Here is a 17872-nt window from a genome sequence, read left to right on the forward strand (position 1 = left end):
AACAAGGATGTAGACACAATTGTGCACAACATTTGAGAAATAAGATTTTTGTGCATATGGAAAATTACTGAGATCTTTTATTTCAGCTCATGAAACATGGGACCAACACTTTACATGTTGCGTTTATATTTTTGTTCAGTGTGTATTCATTCTACTACTGTTTCTCATGATTGGTAACAATATATATATTTTTTAAGTCCACATACAGACGGTAAAAGATTGGCACAAAATTGTCTTAGCATGCCATGGTTATCCATTCAAGGAACAATACTTTATTTTTCTGTAAATCACTTGGGACTGAAATGTTAATTGTTTTTATCTCTCCTCATAGGGACACCCACCATTATTAACACTCCCATCCGGTAAATTAATATCAGTTGATTTCCACGGTGCATCATTGAAAGTTGTAGTAGTTAAGACTGAGCAGACCTCTCTCCTCCATTCTCAGGTCTGAGAATCTGACTAACATTATCCAATTCCAGTTCTTAACTGGGTTATCACTACACTCTGCAAATCCTTTCAGAAATGGCAAGTAAACCACTTTGGAATTAAAATTACATTTCGTCAATGACAAAACTGAGATCCAATTGATAAATTCTGATCGATTTCAGTGTGTGACCTAACATAACATTAAGCCAAAAGACAACTAAGTATTTTGGCATAGTTCTTACCTCTTTCTGCACCTCTTTCTGCACCATCTGTGATGAAAAGCTGACCCCCATCTCAGAAAATTCAGGGAATGAAAGGCCTCCCTCGAACCAGTTCACACAAACAAGAAAACATTCACACATTTGCAAATATGTTTTTTTACTTGTTTCTAGTGACGCAGTAGGGCAAATTAGAAATTTAACAAACATTAATTTATGAAAATGAGTGCCATCTATCCAGTGAAGTACAAATGTAAAAAACTGTTTACAACAGAAGGCTGCAATGTGACAAGTGTAATAGGACATTAACATTTCTCCTCAGTATTCTTGTACTTCCACTTGTAATCTTCTCATAGCTAACAGAACAAACTTCTACACTAGAAAATGTTGATTAAATACTTTCTAGTATACCTGTTTGAATGACACATGTGCATGTTTTTTAATCTCTGCGGCATAGGAAATGGCCTGCACAAAACACTAGTTATTGCTTTGGATTATAGTGGACTAAGCCAAGCTATTACTTCTATGACTGAACTTTGAATTTGGTTGGATTACACAATTCCAGTGACTTCTGTGCACCTAATCATTCTATTCACACAAATGCTCGATATAGGCAGAATACTCTACCCCCAGCAATCTGGGGTATGAACAAGGGGAAATAAACTGTACACAAAACAATAAAATAAGCCTACATTGCAGCCCTTCAGAACATAATTCATTTTGAGAGGTGAGCAGAGGCCMAAAAAATACAGGATTTTACAGGACCAAAGAGTGCAATTCAGTTGATCAAAATGTTTTAAACGTGTGTGGTCTGCATGGACATTGAACTTCACTTTAAAACATCTGTCGCTCAGTGCAAACTGCATAACAATTTGAATAGGAATTCAAACTTTTATAAAAAAGGAATACATTTAATGTACATTATCATTATGGCAGCTAAAATGTCAGGGTTAAAAAATTCAAGTGCAACGTGTCTATTTAGTAGGATAAATTGTTAATGTCCAGTTTGTTAATCTAGTGAAAAGGAATTGTAGGTTGTAAATGAATGATTACTACTTTCAGTGATTAGTCAGTGTCTTTACCCTAAGGCTCATAAATTGTTCTATTTAGGTTTCCACAGTGCAGTTTCACTTCTAAAAAATGGAGAACTACACTACCTAAGGAGCTCCAACAAATACATACTTTACATCCAGTTAATTATATTTTGCTACAATACTGGACTACAAATTATATCATAACACACAAACATAAGGGGGTGGGGGAATTGAACCAGTGCACTAGGTACTGTCCTATAGTAGGCAGGCAGCACAAGTAGGACTTCAAGACCAAGCTTATGAGAAAAAACACTGAATGCAGCAATAATTCAGCACAGTCACCAGATCTGTGCTTACACTACAAAGACCGTAAGCATTTAAGAGTCACACCTGCTCACATTAAAGCAAAGTCAATTCAATATGAAACGTTTTTGTAACTAATGAGCGTCATCGTTCTGCGTAAGACATGATCAGTCTTGTCCTCTGTAAAAAGAGAGAGTGCTGATTTCCAACCCTTATCCGCCCACAAGTTCCTCATCTCAATCAGTGACATTGGTTTCKGGGTCAATTTCCTTGCTCTCCTGAGATGCAAACCAGTCTCGCACCTGCTGGTAGCTCATTCGTGACTTTTTGCAAAGGGCATCAAGGTCTTTCTCATGAAGAACCCCTGTCAAGCGATGGTAAACCCCCAGCGGCTTGATGTCCGGGAAATCTGCAGTGGATGTTGCTGTGGTGCCATTCGCTTGAGTCTTACGTTTGCGGCTACCCATAACCCGAGGGATCCCACTGGAACCGTTTCCACCGGTGACTCCACTGCCATTTTGCTGTGTGGCTAGTTCAGACAGAAATTGCTCACGGACCCCCTGCACCCAGCGTAGCTGCCCATTTTTAACAGCGTAGCGCGTATCCCCAAACCACTGGATGATGTCTGCACGGGGCAAGCCTGTGAGCTCTACCAGCTGGGTGTAGTCCTCACTCTTAGGCCACTGGCAGCGCAGGAAGTGCTCCTTTAGTATGTCCAGTTGTTCCTTGGTCTTCCGTAGTCGGCCAGCAGGTGTAAGAGGAGACCAGGATGGGGGAGGATTGGAGAGAGACAGGGCTGTGAGTGGGGCTTTGGCTGAGCGAGCAGACTTCTGCAGGGTGCTGGTGCTAGTGGAACTATGCTTAATAGTGGGGACAGTAGTCGAAGGGGGAGGGGTGGTAGAATGAGAGGGGGAGGAGGAAGAGCAGATGGTAACGGCTGATGGTGGTTGTTTAATCTCTGGGTCTTTGTTKCCCCTAATAAACTGTAGGGGCTTTTCTTCCTTTTTCACCTCCTCTTCCTTAACAGTCTCAGTGTGAACAGAGGCTTCCTCTGCAACCTCGTCCTCCTCCGTCTCCACTGCTCCCTCCCCAAAGGTCTCCAGGCTGTTTGACAGGAAGTTCTGGAAGAAATGTGAATCTTTCACCCCATTGCTGCGAGCTCCCTTCCCTTGAGCCCCTCTCTGCACTTCAATATCATTTTCTTGATCCCGAGGCCTGTGAGCTACGCGTGGAAAAGACTGAAGTTGCTGAGGCTCGTCCTTTGCTTCTCCTATGACGAGCTGAGGGTAGACCATGGATGTTCTAAGCAGTCCGCGCCCATTTCTAAGCTGGTACCGGCTGTCGCTGAACCATTTGCGTATGTCATTGCGGCTCAGGCCCGTTTCATTCTGCAGGCATCGGAGCTCTGTCTCTGCAGGCCAGTTTTCACGCAGGAAGCTGCTGCGAAGGACTGCAAGCTGAGCTTTGGTCTTTTTGTAGCGTCCGCGTTGTTGTTGCTGTGGAGAGCCAAGTGAGGTCTCAGAGAGGCTCAGGGAAGCCTCTGTTGCGGTAGTTGCTGGCATGTCTACAGGAGGGCGGTAGTAGTATGAATCCTGAGGGGGTGGGAGAGAGGAACTGAAATGTCGGATGGTGGAGGCTGGTTTGCAGTCTTCTGGAGTCTCATGTCTGGCTCGTTTTCTTGGGTGGAGCAGGGAAGAGTCAAGACCATTATTTATTTGACCTTTGTCCTCTGCTTCCACAGACATCTCCCCACACCCCTTCCTCATCTTTATCTCCTCTTTCTCATTTGCATAGTCGTTAGTCCACTCAGGTCCGGCCAGCTTGCCACGCGTCTCCTCAATCTCCTCTGAGGCCCAGCTGATGCCGTATTTGATTCTCTGCACCATGAACCAGACCTTGACCTTGTCCAGAGGCAGGGCACAGTGCCGTGCCAAGGCATTCACCTCACGAGATGTTGGGTATGGGAACACATTGAATGCCTGGATCAGCTCTTGGATGGTGTCAAGCTCACGTGTCTGATTTGACTGTGTCCATACTAGCTTCAGGCCCTCAGAGACCAAAGGCAGGCACACCACAGAGTTGTGGTTGGTGCTGAAACTAACACCACCATCTCTGACCTTGCCTCCATCACTGTCTGTTGCATTGTGGTCAAAGGATAGATGGCTCTTTCCATTGGTTATCTGGTGGTGTGGAGTTTTGGAGGAACGCGGAGCGGCATCCTTTCCTTCACACGCTGTCTTTGTGACGTCACTCTGGAATRACTCCATATTCACCTCCAGGCCTATTCTTCTGTTACGGTCAACGTGTGTTGCCATCGGTGGTGTCACCGCACGTCACTCCAGTCTAGTAGAGATAAGACAAAGATGTAAAATACATTGTGCTCAAATTGATTATCGCACTAACAAACAAATATGAGAAATAGCACTGGAGTTTGCCAATGTCTAGTCCAGGGGTCTCCAACAGGTAGATCGCTTGCCTGTCGGGCTGAAATTAGCAATTGAATCAGGAAAGTGTGCTCTCACGACCTCTACAAGCAAGAATGTTGCATTTTTAAAATTTTAAATTAACGTACTTTACCGGTTGTCCGTGCAGTTGGTCCTTTTGGCGGTAGGAATGTGAGGCAATATATCCACAGTAAAGTAGAATTACATCAACTTTTCAAAGCGCTCTGTCCTCTTTTCACAAGTTCTCTGTCCTCTGAGAATCAAGTTTGACACCCCACCAGAGGCAGTGAGTCACAACAGAAACACCTATGGAAAGAGAAAATATATTGAACATTTTACATGTTTTTTACATGTGTAAGCGATTCATACATGACAAAATATAAAAGTATATAAAAATGGTCATTCATAGAGTAAGATGTTWTATAATATAATCTCTTTTTGAAAAACAGCAATAAAACAGCTATGGCAATTGGACAATTGACTTCATACAAAAGGCAAACTCGAGACTGGCTATTAGGGAGAATTTATGTACAACTCTGCCCTGATCTGACCAAAAAGTTAATTGTCAATTCACAAAGAAAACTCTATGGAATGCAACAAGTGCATATTTGGTATTTCTTATATTCCTTTTGTTGTAGCATTATTGAGAGGGAACCTGGAAGTAAGCATTTCATTGTACTGTAGTGTGTACACCATGTGCACATTTCCCCCTGAAAAATATATTTACAAAGTCTGGATTGAATCCAATGTTCCATACGGTCCTTTTCCCCCCCTGGTCCTGGAGGGATGCAGTATGGATGTCCTAGCCTGGCACTAACGGCAGGTAGCCTAGCGATTAAGAGCATTGGGCCAGTAACAGACAGGTCGCTGGTTTGAATCCCAGAGGCGACTAGGTGAAAAGTCTGTCAATGTGCCCTTGAGCAATGCACTTCACCCTAATTGCTCCTGTAAGTCACTCTGGATAAGAGCATCTGCTAAATGACAAAAATGAACTAACATCTAATTCAACTTCGATCGCCAATACCGAACCTTCATTAGCTGAATCAGGTGTACACGATGAATGAATAAGGGCATAACTGGGACAAATTATGCACACCCTGCAGCCTTCCAGCTAGGAGTTTCCATGATGATTATGATAACATAATAAGCCGAAACTAATCCAAAATGAAATTAGCAAAGTATTTGAGAAATTAGATCAAGTTGATATGCGGTCTAATTCTGGGCCGGCGTTATGGGCGGGCAACCGTACCTCCTTGCCTGTCCAAATGGCGCTGGAGGAGATGGCTGCCATTTTACGGTCCCCTAACCAATTGTGCGTGTTTTTTTCTCCTCGCATTATTTGTAACTTATTTTGTACATAATGTTTCTGCCACCGTCTCTTATGACGAGAAAAGAGCTTCTAGATATCAGGACAGCAATTATTCACCCCATACTGGATAAGATTTTTTTTTCTTTAACGAGTCAGACGTCTGGAGTAAATCCTTTGCACCTGACAAGGCCCTCATCCCCATCATTCGCTAAACTACAGGACTRTTTTGCTAGCACAGACTGGAATATGTTCAGGGATTCTTCCGATGGCATTGAGGAGTACACCACAGTCACTGGCTTCATCAATAAGTGCATCGATGACGTCATCCCCACAGTGACTGTACATACAAACCCCAACCAAAAGTCATGGATTATAGGCAACATCCGCACTGAGCTAAAGGGAAGAGCTGCCGCTTTCAAGGAGCGGGACTTTAACCTGGAAGCTTATAAGAAATCCTGCTCTGCCCTCCGACAAAACTATYAAACAGGCAAAGCATCAATACAGTACTAAGATTGAATCATACTACACCGGTTCCGACACTCGTCGGATGTGGCAAGGCTTGCAAACTATTACAGACTACAAAGGGAAGCACAGCCATGAGCTGCCCAGTGACACGAGCCTACCAGATTAGCTAAATTTCTTCTATTCTCACTTCAAGGCAAGTACAAACACATCCACCATGCTGATCCTCAACACGGGGCCCCCTCAGGGGTGCATGCTTAGTCCCCTGCTGTACTCCCTGTTCACTCATGACTGCATGGCCAAGCACGACTCCAACACCATCATTAAGTTTGCCAATGACAACAGTGGTAGGCCTGATCACTGACAACGATAAGACAGCCTATAGGGTGATGCCAGGACAACAACCTCTCCCTCAATGTGTTCAAGACAAAGGAKATGATTGTGGACTACAAGAAAAGGAGGACCAAGCACACCCCCATTCTCATCGGGGCTGCAGTGAAGCAGGTTGAGAGCTTCAAGTTCCTTGGTGTTCACATCACCAACAAACTATCATGGTCCAAACACACCAAGACAGTCATGAAGAGGGCACGACAAAGCCTATTCCCCCTCAGGAGACTGAAAAGACTTGGCATGGGTCCTCAGATCCTCAAAAAGTTCTACAGCTGCACCATCGAGAGCATCATGACTGGTTGTATCAATGCCTGGTATGGCAAATGCTAGGCCATCCGCATGGCACTACAGAGGGTAGACGTACGGCCGAGTACATCACTGGGGMCAAGCTTCCTGCCATCCAGAACCTCTATACCAGAGGTCTATACCTCTGTGTCAGAGGAAAGCCCTAAAAATGGTCAAAGACTCCAGCCACCCTAGTCATAGACTGTTCTCTCTGCTACCGCATGGTAAGCGGTACCGGAGCGCCAAGTCTAGGTCCAAAAGACKTAACAGCTTCCACCCCCAAGCCATAAGACTCCTGAAGAGCTAATAAAATGGCTACCCAGGCTATTTGCATTGCCTCCCCCCCCCCGTTACACTGCTGCTACTCTGGTTATCATCTATGCATAGTCACTTTAACTCTACCTACATGTACATATTCCCTCAATTACCTTGACTAACCGGTGCCCCCTATATAGCCTTTATTGTTATTTTGCTGCTGCTCTTTAATTATTTGTTACTGTTCTTTTTTAATGTTTTATTTACTTTTTACTTAACACTTGTTTTTTCTTAAAACTGCATTGTTGGTTAAAAGGGCTTGAAAGYTAGCATTWCACTGTAAGGTCTACACCGGTTGTATTCGGCACATGTGACAAATCACGTGTCACTAAAGACCCTGGTTCGATTCTAGGCTGTATCACAACCGGCCGTGATTGGGAGTCCCATAGGGCAGCGTACAATTGGCCCAGTGTCGTCCGGGTTAAGGTTTGGCCGGGGTACGCCATCATTGTAAATAAGAATTTGTTCTTAACTGGACTTGCCTAGTTAAATAAAGGTTAAATAAAAATGTAAATCACAAGTGCATAGGCCTAGAACGGAAGGATTGTCTGGCAAAGATATGGGCATCGCTCCCCAGAATGCATGCACTCAGCTTTCCAGAATGTGCTCCATTGTCTCCTGCCAATTCTTGCACATTCATTGTTTCATTGTGTGAATTGTTTGCCCTTTGATTATATATTTTTAGCAATTMCCTTTTACATATTTAACCAGTAGGCCTAGTAAAATGTAMCATTAATCCCAGTCATTTGGCTACATTCATTTCTGATAATGCATGTATTATAGTCATTTACCGTTCACATTCTCGTGAGTGGAAACGTTGTTTGCAGAGTTCCCAACCTGCTACACTTGTGAGAAACAACKTTTGGTTAATTTCATAACCATCATTTACGAGTTTTGTAAATGTTATCATTGTCTTTTGTTTGGAGTGCTACACGTGCGCAATGAGCATGTGTGTGGATTCTCTGTCCTGATAACTTTGAGGGAGAGTGCGCGCTTGAGCACACCAAACTGCTGAGTTCATACAATATTGCACTTCACTAGAGATAGCTCAAGACAGACGTAAAAGATATTAATGGGATTAACAGAACCTGAATGTATCAGGATTATTAATGGGATTAACAGAACCTGAATGTATCAGGATATTTTGTACTGTTTCTATTTATTGGCTTTAGGCCTATGTATTTTACTTAGTTGACGATGGAAGTGATAGGTCTACTGCGGCATTGGCCCATAGGCTATCTCGGAGTTCCATGCGCTAATTTCTTTAGCCGCCAATGGATCACCGTGTAGGCAATCAATGTGTCCATATTGCAAAGGCTGGTGCTCTTGCATTAGTGAAATTTAAACTTTTTTATTTGTATCATTTTAATTCATTCAGATTTTTATGATTAACCATGTGACAATTATTGATCTGAAACTTGTCCATCTTTTTATTTGCATTTACAAATACTCAACTGACACGCAGATAAGTAGAAATGTAGGATAAATTGTAAGCTTGCCCAAATTTGAAACTCAGGAGCTGCCTATTCTTTATTGTGACACCCATTTACTAGAACACCCATTGATAAAACGGTCCCGCCTATAGAATTCAAATGGCAGTCCAATTGGTTCCTTCGGGCGCTGGCCCTGATCCAATTTACGAGACTGACAGTCAGGGGCTGGGCTATATAATCTCCGAACCCAGAACCAAATCACTCAAGTGATTAGSGAACTAAATGTATCATGCTGCGTTCTGTTGAAACTCATTAGTTTCCGGAAATTATAAATGTATATTCCCCAAAATGATGTGGGTCAATCAGTGAGCGASCAAACTAGTAGCCCTTGACAAAAAAATGCTAGGTACAAATGTGGCCGACAGAGAAAGATATCCGGCGCTTTGCTAATAGTAGCCTAAACAGCCCTCATAATTTTAACAKTGTTACAAATGTAACATTAAGACAGCTTACAATGCTTTACAGCTCACAAGTTGGAACAGATATTTGGATCCTTTGTGGCGTACTAGCGCAAATGGTCAGACTGCACAGGCGCACTCACTCGGACACGCTTCAGTAATAACAAAGAAACAAACTTACCGGAATCATGTATTACCCCATTTATTCTCTGGCGTTGGATAAAGTTTATTTTTATTTTTAATATCGCAGTCTTTTTTTTGTAAACCCTGTTAATGGCTGAAGTTGGACAGAAAACACAGGGAAACAATAGTCTGTCTGACCCTGTCGCTTTATCTATCCGTCGAACCTCAAACGGGTTCTCGTTTCGGATACAATGACGCGAAACAATTCTAGAACTTTGTTATGTCTCAAGTTAAGACCCAAACGGATACTTGATATGATACACCTTTAGAAGTGAATCAGCAATTGGTTGAACCCGTTTCCTTACTGTACCCCTCTCGGTCAGTTGTTGCTTTAATTCTGAAAATCCGAGCGTTTCSCCTGTCCTGCCAAGACAAGGACCAGAAACTCACACAGGCCCACCATCTCCTGAGTGACGATAGAGAGGGTGTGGCATTCTATGCAAAGCAGGACTGGGATTGGATGAAAGCACTTGTAAAGGACTGGTCAGCAAAATAACTCTTCGAAAACACACTTATGGGCACTGCAATCGCCATGTTTGTAAGGTTATATAAATATATAGTTTTTCGAAAGTGTTTTCAGACTCCAGTGAGTGCAGACTACATAGACGTGTAAACAAAATGTACATGTACAACGTTCTAAAATAATCTACTTTGTCACATAAGCATTATTTGACTCAACGACCACACGCCCATCKTACTTTAAGAAAAGTAATATATGGCAATATATTTATATTTTGTTTTATATGGGCATATGTGGTGGAAACATACACTATATATAGAAAAYATGTGGACACCCCTTCAAATGAGTGGATTCGGCAATTTCAGCCACACCCGTTGCTGACAGGTGAATAAAATCGAGCACACAGCCATGCAATCTCCATAGTAACATTGGCCTGCACAGAGCCCTGACCTCAACCCCATCGAACACCTTTGGGATGAATTGGAACGCCGACTGGAACGCCGACTGCAAGCCGGGTCTAATCGCCCAACATCAGTGCCTGACCTCACTAATGCTCTTGTGGCTAAAGCAAGTCCCTGCAGAAATGTTCCAACATCTAGTGGAAAGCCTTCCCAGAAGAGTGGAGGCTGTTACAGCAGCAAAGGGGGGACAAACTCCATATTAATGCACACAATTTTGGAAGTGGAAGATTGTGTTGATGAGCAGGTGTCCATATACTTTTGGTCATGTAGTGTATTTCCCATATATGAAATCAAATAATTTTTTATTTGTACGTGCCAAATACAACAGGTAGACCTTACCATGACATGCTTACTTACAAGCCCTTAACCATCAATGCAATTCAAGAAATAGAGTTACGAAAAATTTACAAATAAACTAAAGTAAAAAAATCGAAAGTAGCACTATAAAATAACAATACAGAGGCTATATGCAAGGGTTATCGGTACCGAGTGAATTGTGTGGGGTACAGGTTAGTCAAGGTAATTTGTTGTACATGTAGGTAGGGGTAAAGTAGATAATAAACAGCGAGTTACAGCAGTGTAAAAACAAAGTGTGTGTGTGTGGGGGGGGGGGGGTCAATGTAAATATCAAATACATTTATTTATATAGCCCTTCTTACATCAGCTGATATCTCAATTTTGAGGCTTCCCATGTTTCATTGAAATGTACAGCTGTGTGTCATCCGCATAGCAGTGAAAGTTAACATTATGTTTTCGAATGACATCCCCAAGAGGTAAAATATATAGTGAAAACAGTAGTGGTCCTAAAACGGAACCTTGAGGAACACCGAAATGTACAGTTGATTTGTCAGAGGACAAACCATTCACAGAGACAATCTGATATCTTTCCGACAGATAAGATCTAAACCAGGCCAGAACTTTTCGTGTAGACCAATTTGGTTTCCAATCTCTCCAAAAGACTGTGGTGATCGATGGTATCAAAGGCAGCACTAAGGTCTAGGAGCACGAGGACAGATGCAGAGCCTCGGTCTGACGCCATTAAAAGGTCATTTACCACCTTCACAAGTGCAGTCTCAGTGCTATGATGGGGTCTAAAACCAGCATTTCGTATACATTGTTTGTCTTCAGAAGGCAGTGAGTTGCTGTGCAACAGCTTTTCACAAAAAATTGAGAGGAATGGAAGATTTGATATAGGCCGATAGTTTTTATATTTTCTGGGTCAAGTTTGGCTTTTTCAAGAGAGGCTTTATTACTGCTACTGTTAGTGAGTTTGGTACACATCCGGTGGATAGAGAGCCGTTTATTATGTTCAACATAGGAGGGCCAAGCACAGGAAGCAGCTCTTTCAGTAGTTTAGTTGGAATAGGGTCCAGTATGCAGCTTGAAGGTTTAGAGGCCATGATTATTTTCATCATTGTGTCAAGAGATATAGTACTAAAACACTTAATTGTCTCTCTTGATCCTAGGTCCTGGCAGAGTTGTGCAGACTCAGKACAGCTGAGCTTTGGAGGAATACGCAGATTTAAAGAGGAGTCCGTAATTTGCTTTCTAATGATCATGATCTTTTCCTCAAAGAAGTTCATGAATGTTTTACTGCTGAAGTGAAAGCCATCCTCACTTGGGRAATGCTGCTTTTTAGTTAGCTTTGCGACAGTATCAAAAATAMATTTCGGATTGTTCTTATGTTCCTCAATTAAGTTGGAAAAATAGGATGATCGAGCAGCAGTGAGGGCTTTTCGATACTGCACGGTACTGTCTTTCCAAGCTAGTCGGGAAGACTTCCAGTTTGGTGTGGCGCCATTTCCGTTCCAATTTTCTGGAAGCTTGCTTCAGAGCTCGGGTATTTTCTGTATACCAGGGAGCTAGTTTCTTATGACAAATGTTTAAAATTTTTATTTTTTAGGGGTGCAACTGCATCTAGGGTATTGCGCAAGGTTAAATTGAGTTCCTCAGTTAGGTGGTTAACTGATTTTTGTCCTCTGACGTCCTTGGGTAGGCAGAGGGAGTCTGGAAGGGCATCAGGGAATCTTTGTGTTGTCTGAGAATTTATAGCACAATTTTTGATGCTCCTTGGTTGGGGTCTGAACAGATTATTTGTTGCGATTGCAAACGTAATAAAATGGTGGTCCGATAGTCCAGGATTATGAGGAAAAACATTAAGATCTACAACATTTATTCCAGTTTTCATTTGATTAATTGTTCAGCAGTCTTATGGCTTGGGGGTAGAAGCTGTTAAGGAGTCTTWTGGACMTAGACTTGGCGCTCCGGTACCGCTTGCCGTGYGGTAGCAGAGAGAACAGTCAATGACTTGGGTGACTGGAGTCTTTGACAAATTCTTGGGCCTTCCTCTRACACTGACTTGTATATAGGTGCTGGATGCCAGGAAGCTTGGCCACAGTGATGTACTGGGCYGTATGCACTACCCTCTGTAGCGCCTTACGGTCAGATGCCAAGCAGTTGCCATACCAGGCGGTAATGCAACCAGTCAGGATGCTCTCGATGGTGCAGCTGTAGAACTTTTTGAGGATCTGGGGACCCAYGCCMAATTTTTTCAGTCACCTGATGGGGAAAAGGTGTTGTCGTGCCCTCGTCTTGACTGTCTTGGTGTGTTTGGACCATTAAGTTTGTTGGTAATGTGAACACCAAGGAACTTGAAACTCTYGACCCGCTTCACTACAGCCCTGTCGATGTGAATGGAGGCGTGTTCGGTCCTCCTTTTACTGTAGTCCACGATCATCTCCTTTGTCTTGCTCACATTGAGGGAGAGTTTGTTGTCCTGGCACCAGACCGCCAGGTCTCTGACCTCCTCCCTATAGACTGTCTCATCGTTGTCGGTGATCATGCCTACCACTGTTGTATCATCAGAAAACTTAATGATGGTGTTGGAGTCGTGCTTGGCCACGCAGTCGTGGGTGAACAGGGAGTACAGGAGGGGACTAATCACACACTCCTGAGGGGCCCTTGTGTTGAGGATCAGCGTGGCAGATGTGTTGTTGCCTACCCTTACCACCTGGAGGCGGCCCGTCAGGAAGTCCAGGATCCAGTTGCAGAGGGAGGTGTTTAGTCCCAGGGTCCTTAGCTTAGTGATGAGCTTTGTGGGCACTATGGTGTCGAATGCTGAGCTGTAGTCAATGAACAGCATTCTCACATAGGTGAACAGCATTCTCACATAGGTTCCTTTTGTCCAGGTGGGAAAGGGCAGTGTGGAGTGCGATTGAGATTGCATCATCTGTGGATCTCTTGAGACGTTATGCGAATTGGAGTGGATCTAGGGTTTCCGGGATGGTGTTGATGTGAGCCATGACCAGCCTTTCAAAGCACTTCAWGGCTACTGACGTGAGTGCTACAGGCAGTAGTCATTCAGGCAGGTTACCTTCGCTTTCTTGGGCACAGGGATTATGGTGGTCTGCTTGAAACATGTAGGTATTACAGACTCTGTCACGGAGAGGTTGAAAATGTCAGTGAAGACACTTGCTAGTTGGTCTGTGCATGCTCTGAGTACACGTCCTTGTAATCCGTCTGGCCCCGCAGCCTTGCGAATGTTGACCTGTTTAAAGGTCTTGATCACATTGGAACATCTGGTGCTCTCGTGCATGCTTGCCTCGAAGCGAGCATAAAATGCATTTAGCTCGTCTGGTAGACTCGCGTCACTRGGCAGCTCACAGCTGGGTTTMCTTTTGTAGTCCGTAATAGTTTGCAAGCCCTGCMACATACACACAATATGTGTTAACATATACACTATCAGTCAAAAGTTTTAGAACACCTACTCATTCAAGCGTTTTTCTTAATTTATACTATTTTCTACATTGTAGAATAATAGGGAAGACATCAAAACTATGAAATAACACATATGGAATCATGTAGTAACCAAAATATATTTTATATTTGAGATTCTTCAAATAGCCACCCTTTGCCTTCATGACAGCTTTACACACTCTTGGCATTCTCTCAACCTTTGTCATTTTACATTTATTTATTTAACCTTTATTTAACTAGGCAAGTAAGTTAAGAACAAATTCTTATTTATAATGACGGCCTACACCGGCTAAACTCGGACGGCGCTGGGCCAATTGTGCGCCGCCCTATGGGACTCCCAATCACGGCCGGTTGTGATACAGCCTGGATTATGGGATATTACAGTCCCGTTCGTAGGATAGTCTTAATCGTAGATCGTCCAGTTTGTTTTCCAGTGATTACACGCTGGCCAATATTACGGAGGGTAGTGGTGGTTTACCTACTCGTCTGCAAATTCTTACAAGGCACCCCACCCTCTTCCCCCTGTTCCTCCGTCTTTTCTTCACGCAGATGACGGGGAGTTGGGCCTTGTCCTGACAAAGCAGTATATCCTTTGCGTCGGACTCATTAAAGGAAAAAATATTTGTCCAGTTCGAGGTGAGTAATTGCTGTTCTGATGTCCAGAAGCTCTTTTCGGTCATAACAGACGGTAGCATCAACATTATGTACAAAATAAGTTACAAACAATGCAAAAAAACTAACAAAATAGCACAGTTGGTTAGGAGCCGTAGTTAGCTTAGAGTGTATCGTAAAAATACAGCTCTGTAATATATAACACTTGATTGGGGAGATGTCAGGACCATATAAACAAAGTAAAAAAGAAACAACAATATTTCCTCCAGAGGAGCTATAAATCACTMAATTCAAACCAGAATATTAGCATTTTGTCTTGTTATTCCATGGGCTAGCCTAGCTTAGCCGCAAACCCATTCATCTCTATGTCAAGATCGCTGACAGTTTTCACTCGATCAATGTCAACATTTAAACCTTACAATTTCAACATAAAAGGGTTAGTATCACTCAGATAACCATTTCGACTAACATTTTTATAGATAATGTGCATACTACACTCAACAAAAATATAAATGCAACATGTAAGTGTTGGTCCCAAGTTTCATGAGCTGAAATAAAAGATCCCAGAAATGTTCCATATGCACAAAAAGCTTATTTCTCTCAAATTTTGTGCACAAATTTGTTCACATCTGTGTTAGCGAGCATTTTTCCTTTGCCAACATAATCCATCCACCTGACTGGTGTGGCATATCAAGAAGCTGATTATTAATCATGATCATTACACAGGTGCACCTTGTGCTGGTAAAAGGCCACTCTAAAATGTGTAGTTTTTCAGACAACACAATGCCACAGATATCTCAGGTTTTGAGGGAGTGTGCAATTGGCATGCTGACTGCAGGGATGTCCACCAGATCTGTTGCCAGAGAATTGAATGTTCATTTCTCTACCATAAGCTGCCTCCAACGTTGTTTTAGAGAATTTGACAGTGCGTCCAACCGGCCTCACAACCACAGACCATGTGTAACTACCCCAGCCGAGGACCTCCACATCCGTCTTCACCTGCGCAACCAAATAATTTCTGTCYGAAAACGTCTTAGCTCGTCGTCCTTACCAGGGTCTTAACCTGACTGCAGTTCGGCGTCGTAACCGACTTCAGTGGGCAAATGCTCACCTTCGATGGCCACTGGCACACTGGAGAAGTGTGCTCTTCATGGATTAATCCCAGTTTCAACTGTACCGGGCAATGGCAGACAGTGTGTATGGCATCGTGTGGACGAGCAGTGTGCTGATGTCAATGTGTTAAACAGAGTGCCCCATGGTGGGGTTATAGTATKGGCAGGCATAAGCTACTGACAACGAACACAATTGCATTTAATCGATGGCAATTTAAATGCACAGAGGTACCATGATGAGATCCTGTGGCCCATTGTTGTGCCATTTATCCGCATCCATCACCTCATGTTTCAGCATGATAATGTACAGCCCCATGTCGCAAGGATCTGTACACAATTCCTGGAAGCTGAAAATGTCCCAGTTCTTCCATGGTCTGCATATTCACCAGACATGTCACCCATTGAGCATGTTTGGGATGCTCTAGATCGACGTGTATGACAGCATGTTCCAGTTCCCGCAAATATCGAACAACTTTGCACACCCATTGAAGTGGAACAACATTCCACAGGCCACAATCAACAGCCTGATCAACTCTATGCGAAGGAGTTGTGTCGCGCTGCATGAGGCAAATGGTGGTCACACCAGATACTGACTGGTTTTCTGAACCACGCCTCTACTTTTTTTTAAGGTATCTGTGACCAACAGATACATATGTGTATTCTGTCATGTGAAATCCATAGAATAGGGCCTAATTCATTTATTTCAGTTGACTGATTTCCTTATATGAACTGTAACTCAGTAAAATCTTTGAAATTGTTACCTGTGTACATACCTTTTTAACAGAACAAAGAAATAGAAGACAGGAGGGAGGGGAGAAGCAAMCCGCTGCGCTCATTCTCCTTCGCGTCCCCTGCTGGTGGCAACAGGTATAAACAATTCCCAATGGAAATCGTTGGAAGACCAAAATAATAGTGGATTATACTAGGGGTTCCCCAACTTTTTCAATCGGGGCCTCCCTTCCAGAATTGGGGAACATCCCGTCCACCCCCATCCCGTGCAAGTCTATTTCTGTGGGCACAAACACTGTTCATGACACAAACTGTTTACACCCCTCTTGATGGAGATGGAGAGAATTTTGCAGGTTTAAAGCTTATTTCCTACAATTCTACACATTTTGTCATGGGGTGCAAAGAAAATGTTGCCGTTTTAAAGCAAATTTTCTTGCAATTCTATACATTTTGCCATGTCTAATGTGTATTCATGTGATATTTGAGTGACTAAAAAATGACAACAATATCTATGGTCTAAAAAATCTAAATAAATAAACTGTAGCTGACATGAGCTAATTGATCTGGACATTTCTGAAAAGTTATACATCTCTCTCTAAGGTATGCAATGACTAAGATGACAAGAGGAATTGATGATGCATTTGACCCAATTTCAAAATTGCACCTTGTACATTCTACTATTAAAACTTTCAAGAGTAAATTTAAAGCCGGACTGAGTTCCTGCCGAACCGCGCGCTCCCCCTTGTGGGCGCAACCCACTATTTGACACAACAATATCTAAACCATGTTTTACATTATCTTATGGGCAGCCACAACTATACTGTATGAAAATAAACATTCATACTTAAGATAGGTTTCTGAGCTTTTTCAAAACTTGTACGTCACAAATTATAAACCTACAATTGTTATTTGTAGATCAGTCAGTCACAATTGACCCATGATACATTGTGGTTTTGATCCTCTCGAACACGGCCATGGACTACTATAGCTACATCGCAAAATAACATCAGACTTTTCGGAAGCGAGACAGTAGATGATGGTTGGAAGAGCGCATTTAACTGGAAAAGCCAGTTAAATKGCATCCTTTGCGAGGACAAGAGCAAGATGTATGTCAGAAGGAAAAGTGCAGTATTATCACAAGGAAAGGTATACTTGGAATACGGGGGAGGATTAGAGGGGAAAAGAGAGGCCGATGAGGTCTAAGAGAGAGAAGGAGGAAAAGGGTGTTTGAGTCGGTTAGAAATGGCGGGCGGRAAAAAAGGAGATGGTTTGTTTGTTTAAAGAAGAATGGTAGAAAGTGTAAGCAGTGTGAGCTGTACGCCGGATAGAAGACAGGAGGAGAAATGGAAGTGAATGAGGGCGAAGTATCGGTGGTAGGTGCGGTAAAGTAAGTCATCGGAGATCGATGTATACACCGAGGATCAGGATGAAGAAGAATCTGTGACAGTAGGAGTGAAGTTTATGGAGAAAGTGGACTCT

At 42.9% G+C, this 17872-nt stretch overlaps 1 protein-coding gene across 2 annotated transcripts; it reads right to left on the reverse strand.

Moving 5' to 3' along the window:
• Positions 1-786: 786 nt before the first annotated feature.
• Positions 787-9694, reverse strand: LOC111979294 (homeobox and leucine zipper protein Homez-like). Of its 2 annotated transcripts, none has more exons than XM_024009740.2 (3): positions 9262-9694; positions 4562-4734; positions 787-4327 (listed from the first exon to the last, which is right to left on the reverse strand). In XM_024009740.2, exon 3 carries the CDS (start codon positions 4297-4299, stop codon positions 2221-2223), a length of 2079 nt encoding a protein of 692 aa, XP_023865508.1. In that variant the 5' UTR covers positions 4300-4327; positions 4562-4734; positions 9262-9694; the 3' UTR covers positions 787-2220. The 2 variants fall into 2 exon arrangements, with proteins under 2 accessions (XP_023865508.1, XP_023865507.1); XM_024009739.2 differs by having other exon boundaries at positions 4557-4734.
• Between the last annotated feature and the right edge of the window lie 8178 nt (positions 9695-17872).

This window comes from Salvelinus sp. IW2-2015, linkage group LG19, assembly GCF_002910315.2.
Source record: "Salvelinus sp. IW2-2015 linkage group LG19, ASM291031v2, whole genome shotgun sequence".
Classification (NCBI taxonomy): domain Eukaryota; kingdom Metazoa; phylum Chordata; class Actinopteri; order Salmoniformes; family Salmonidae; genus Salvelinus; species Salvelinus sp. IW2-2015.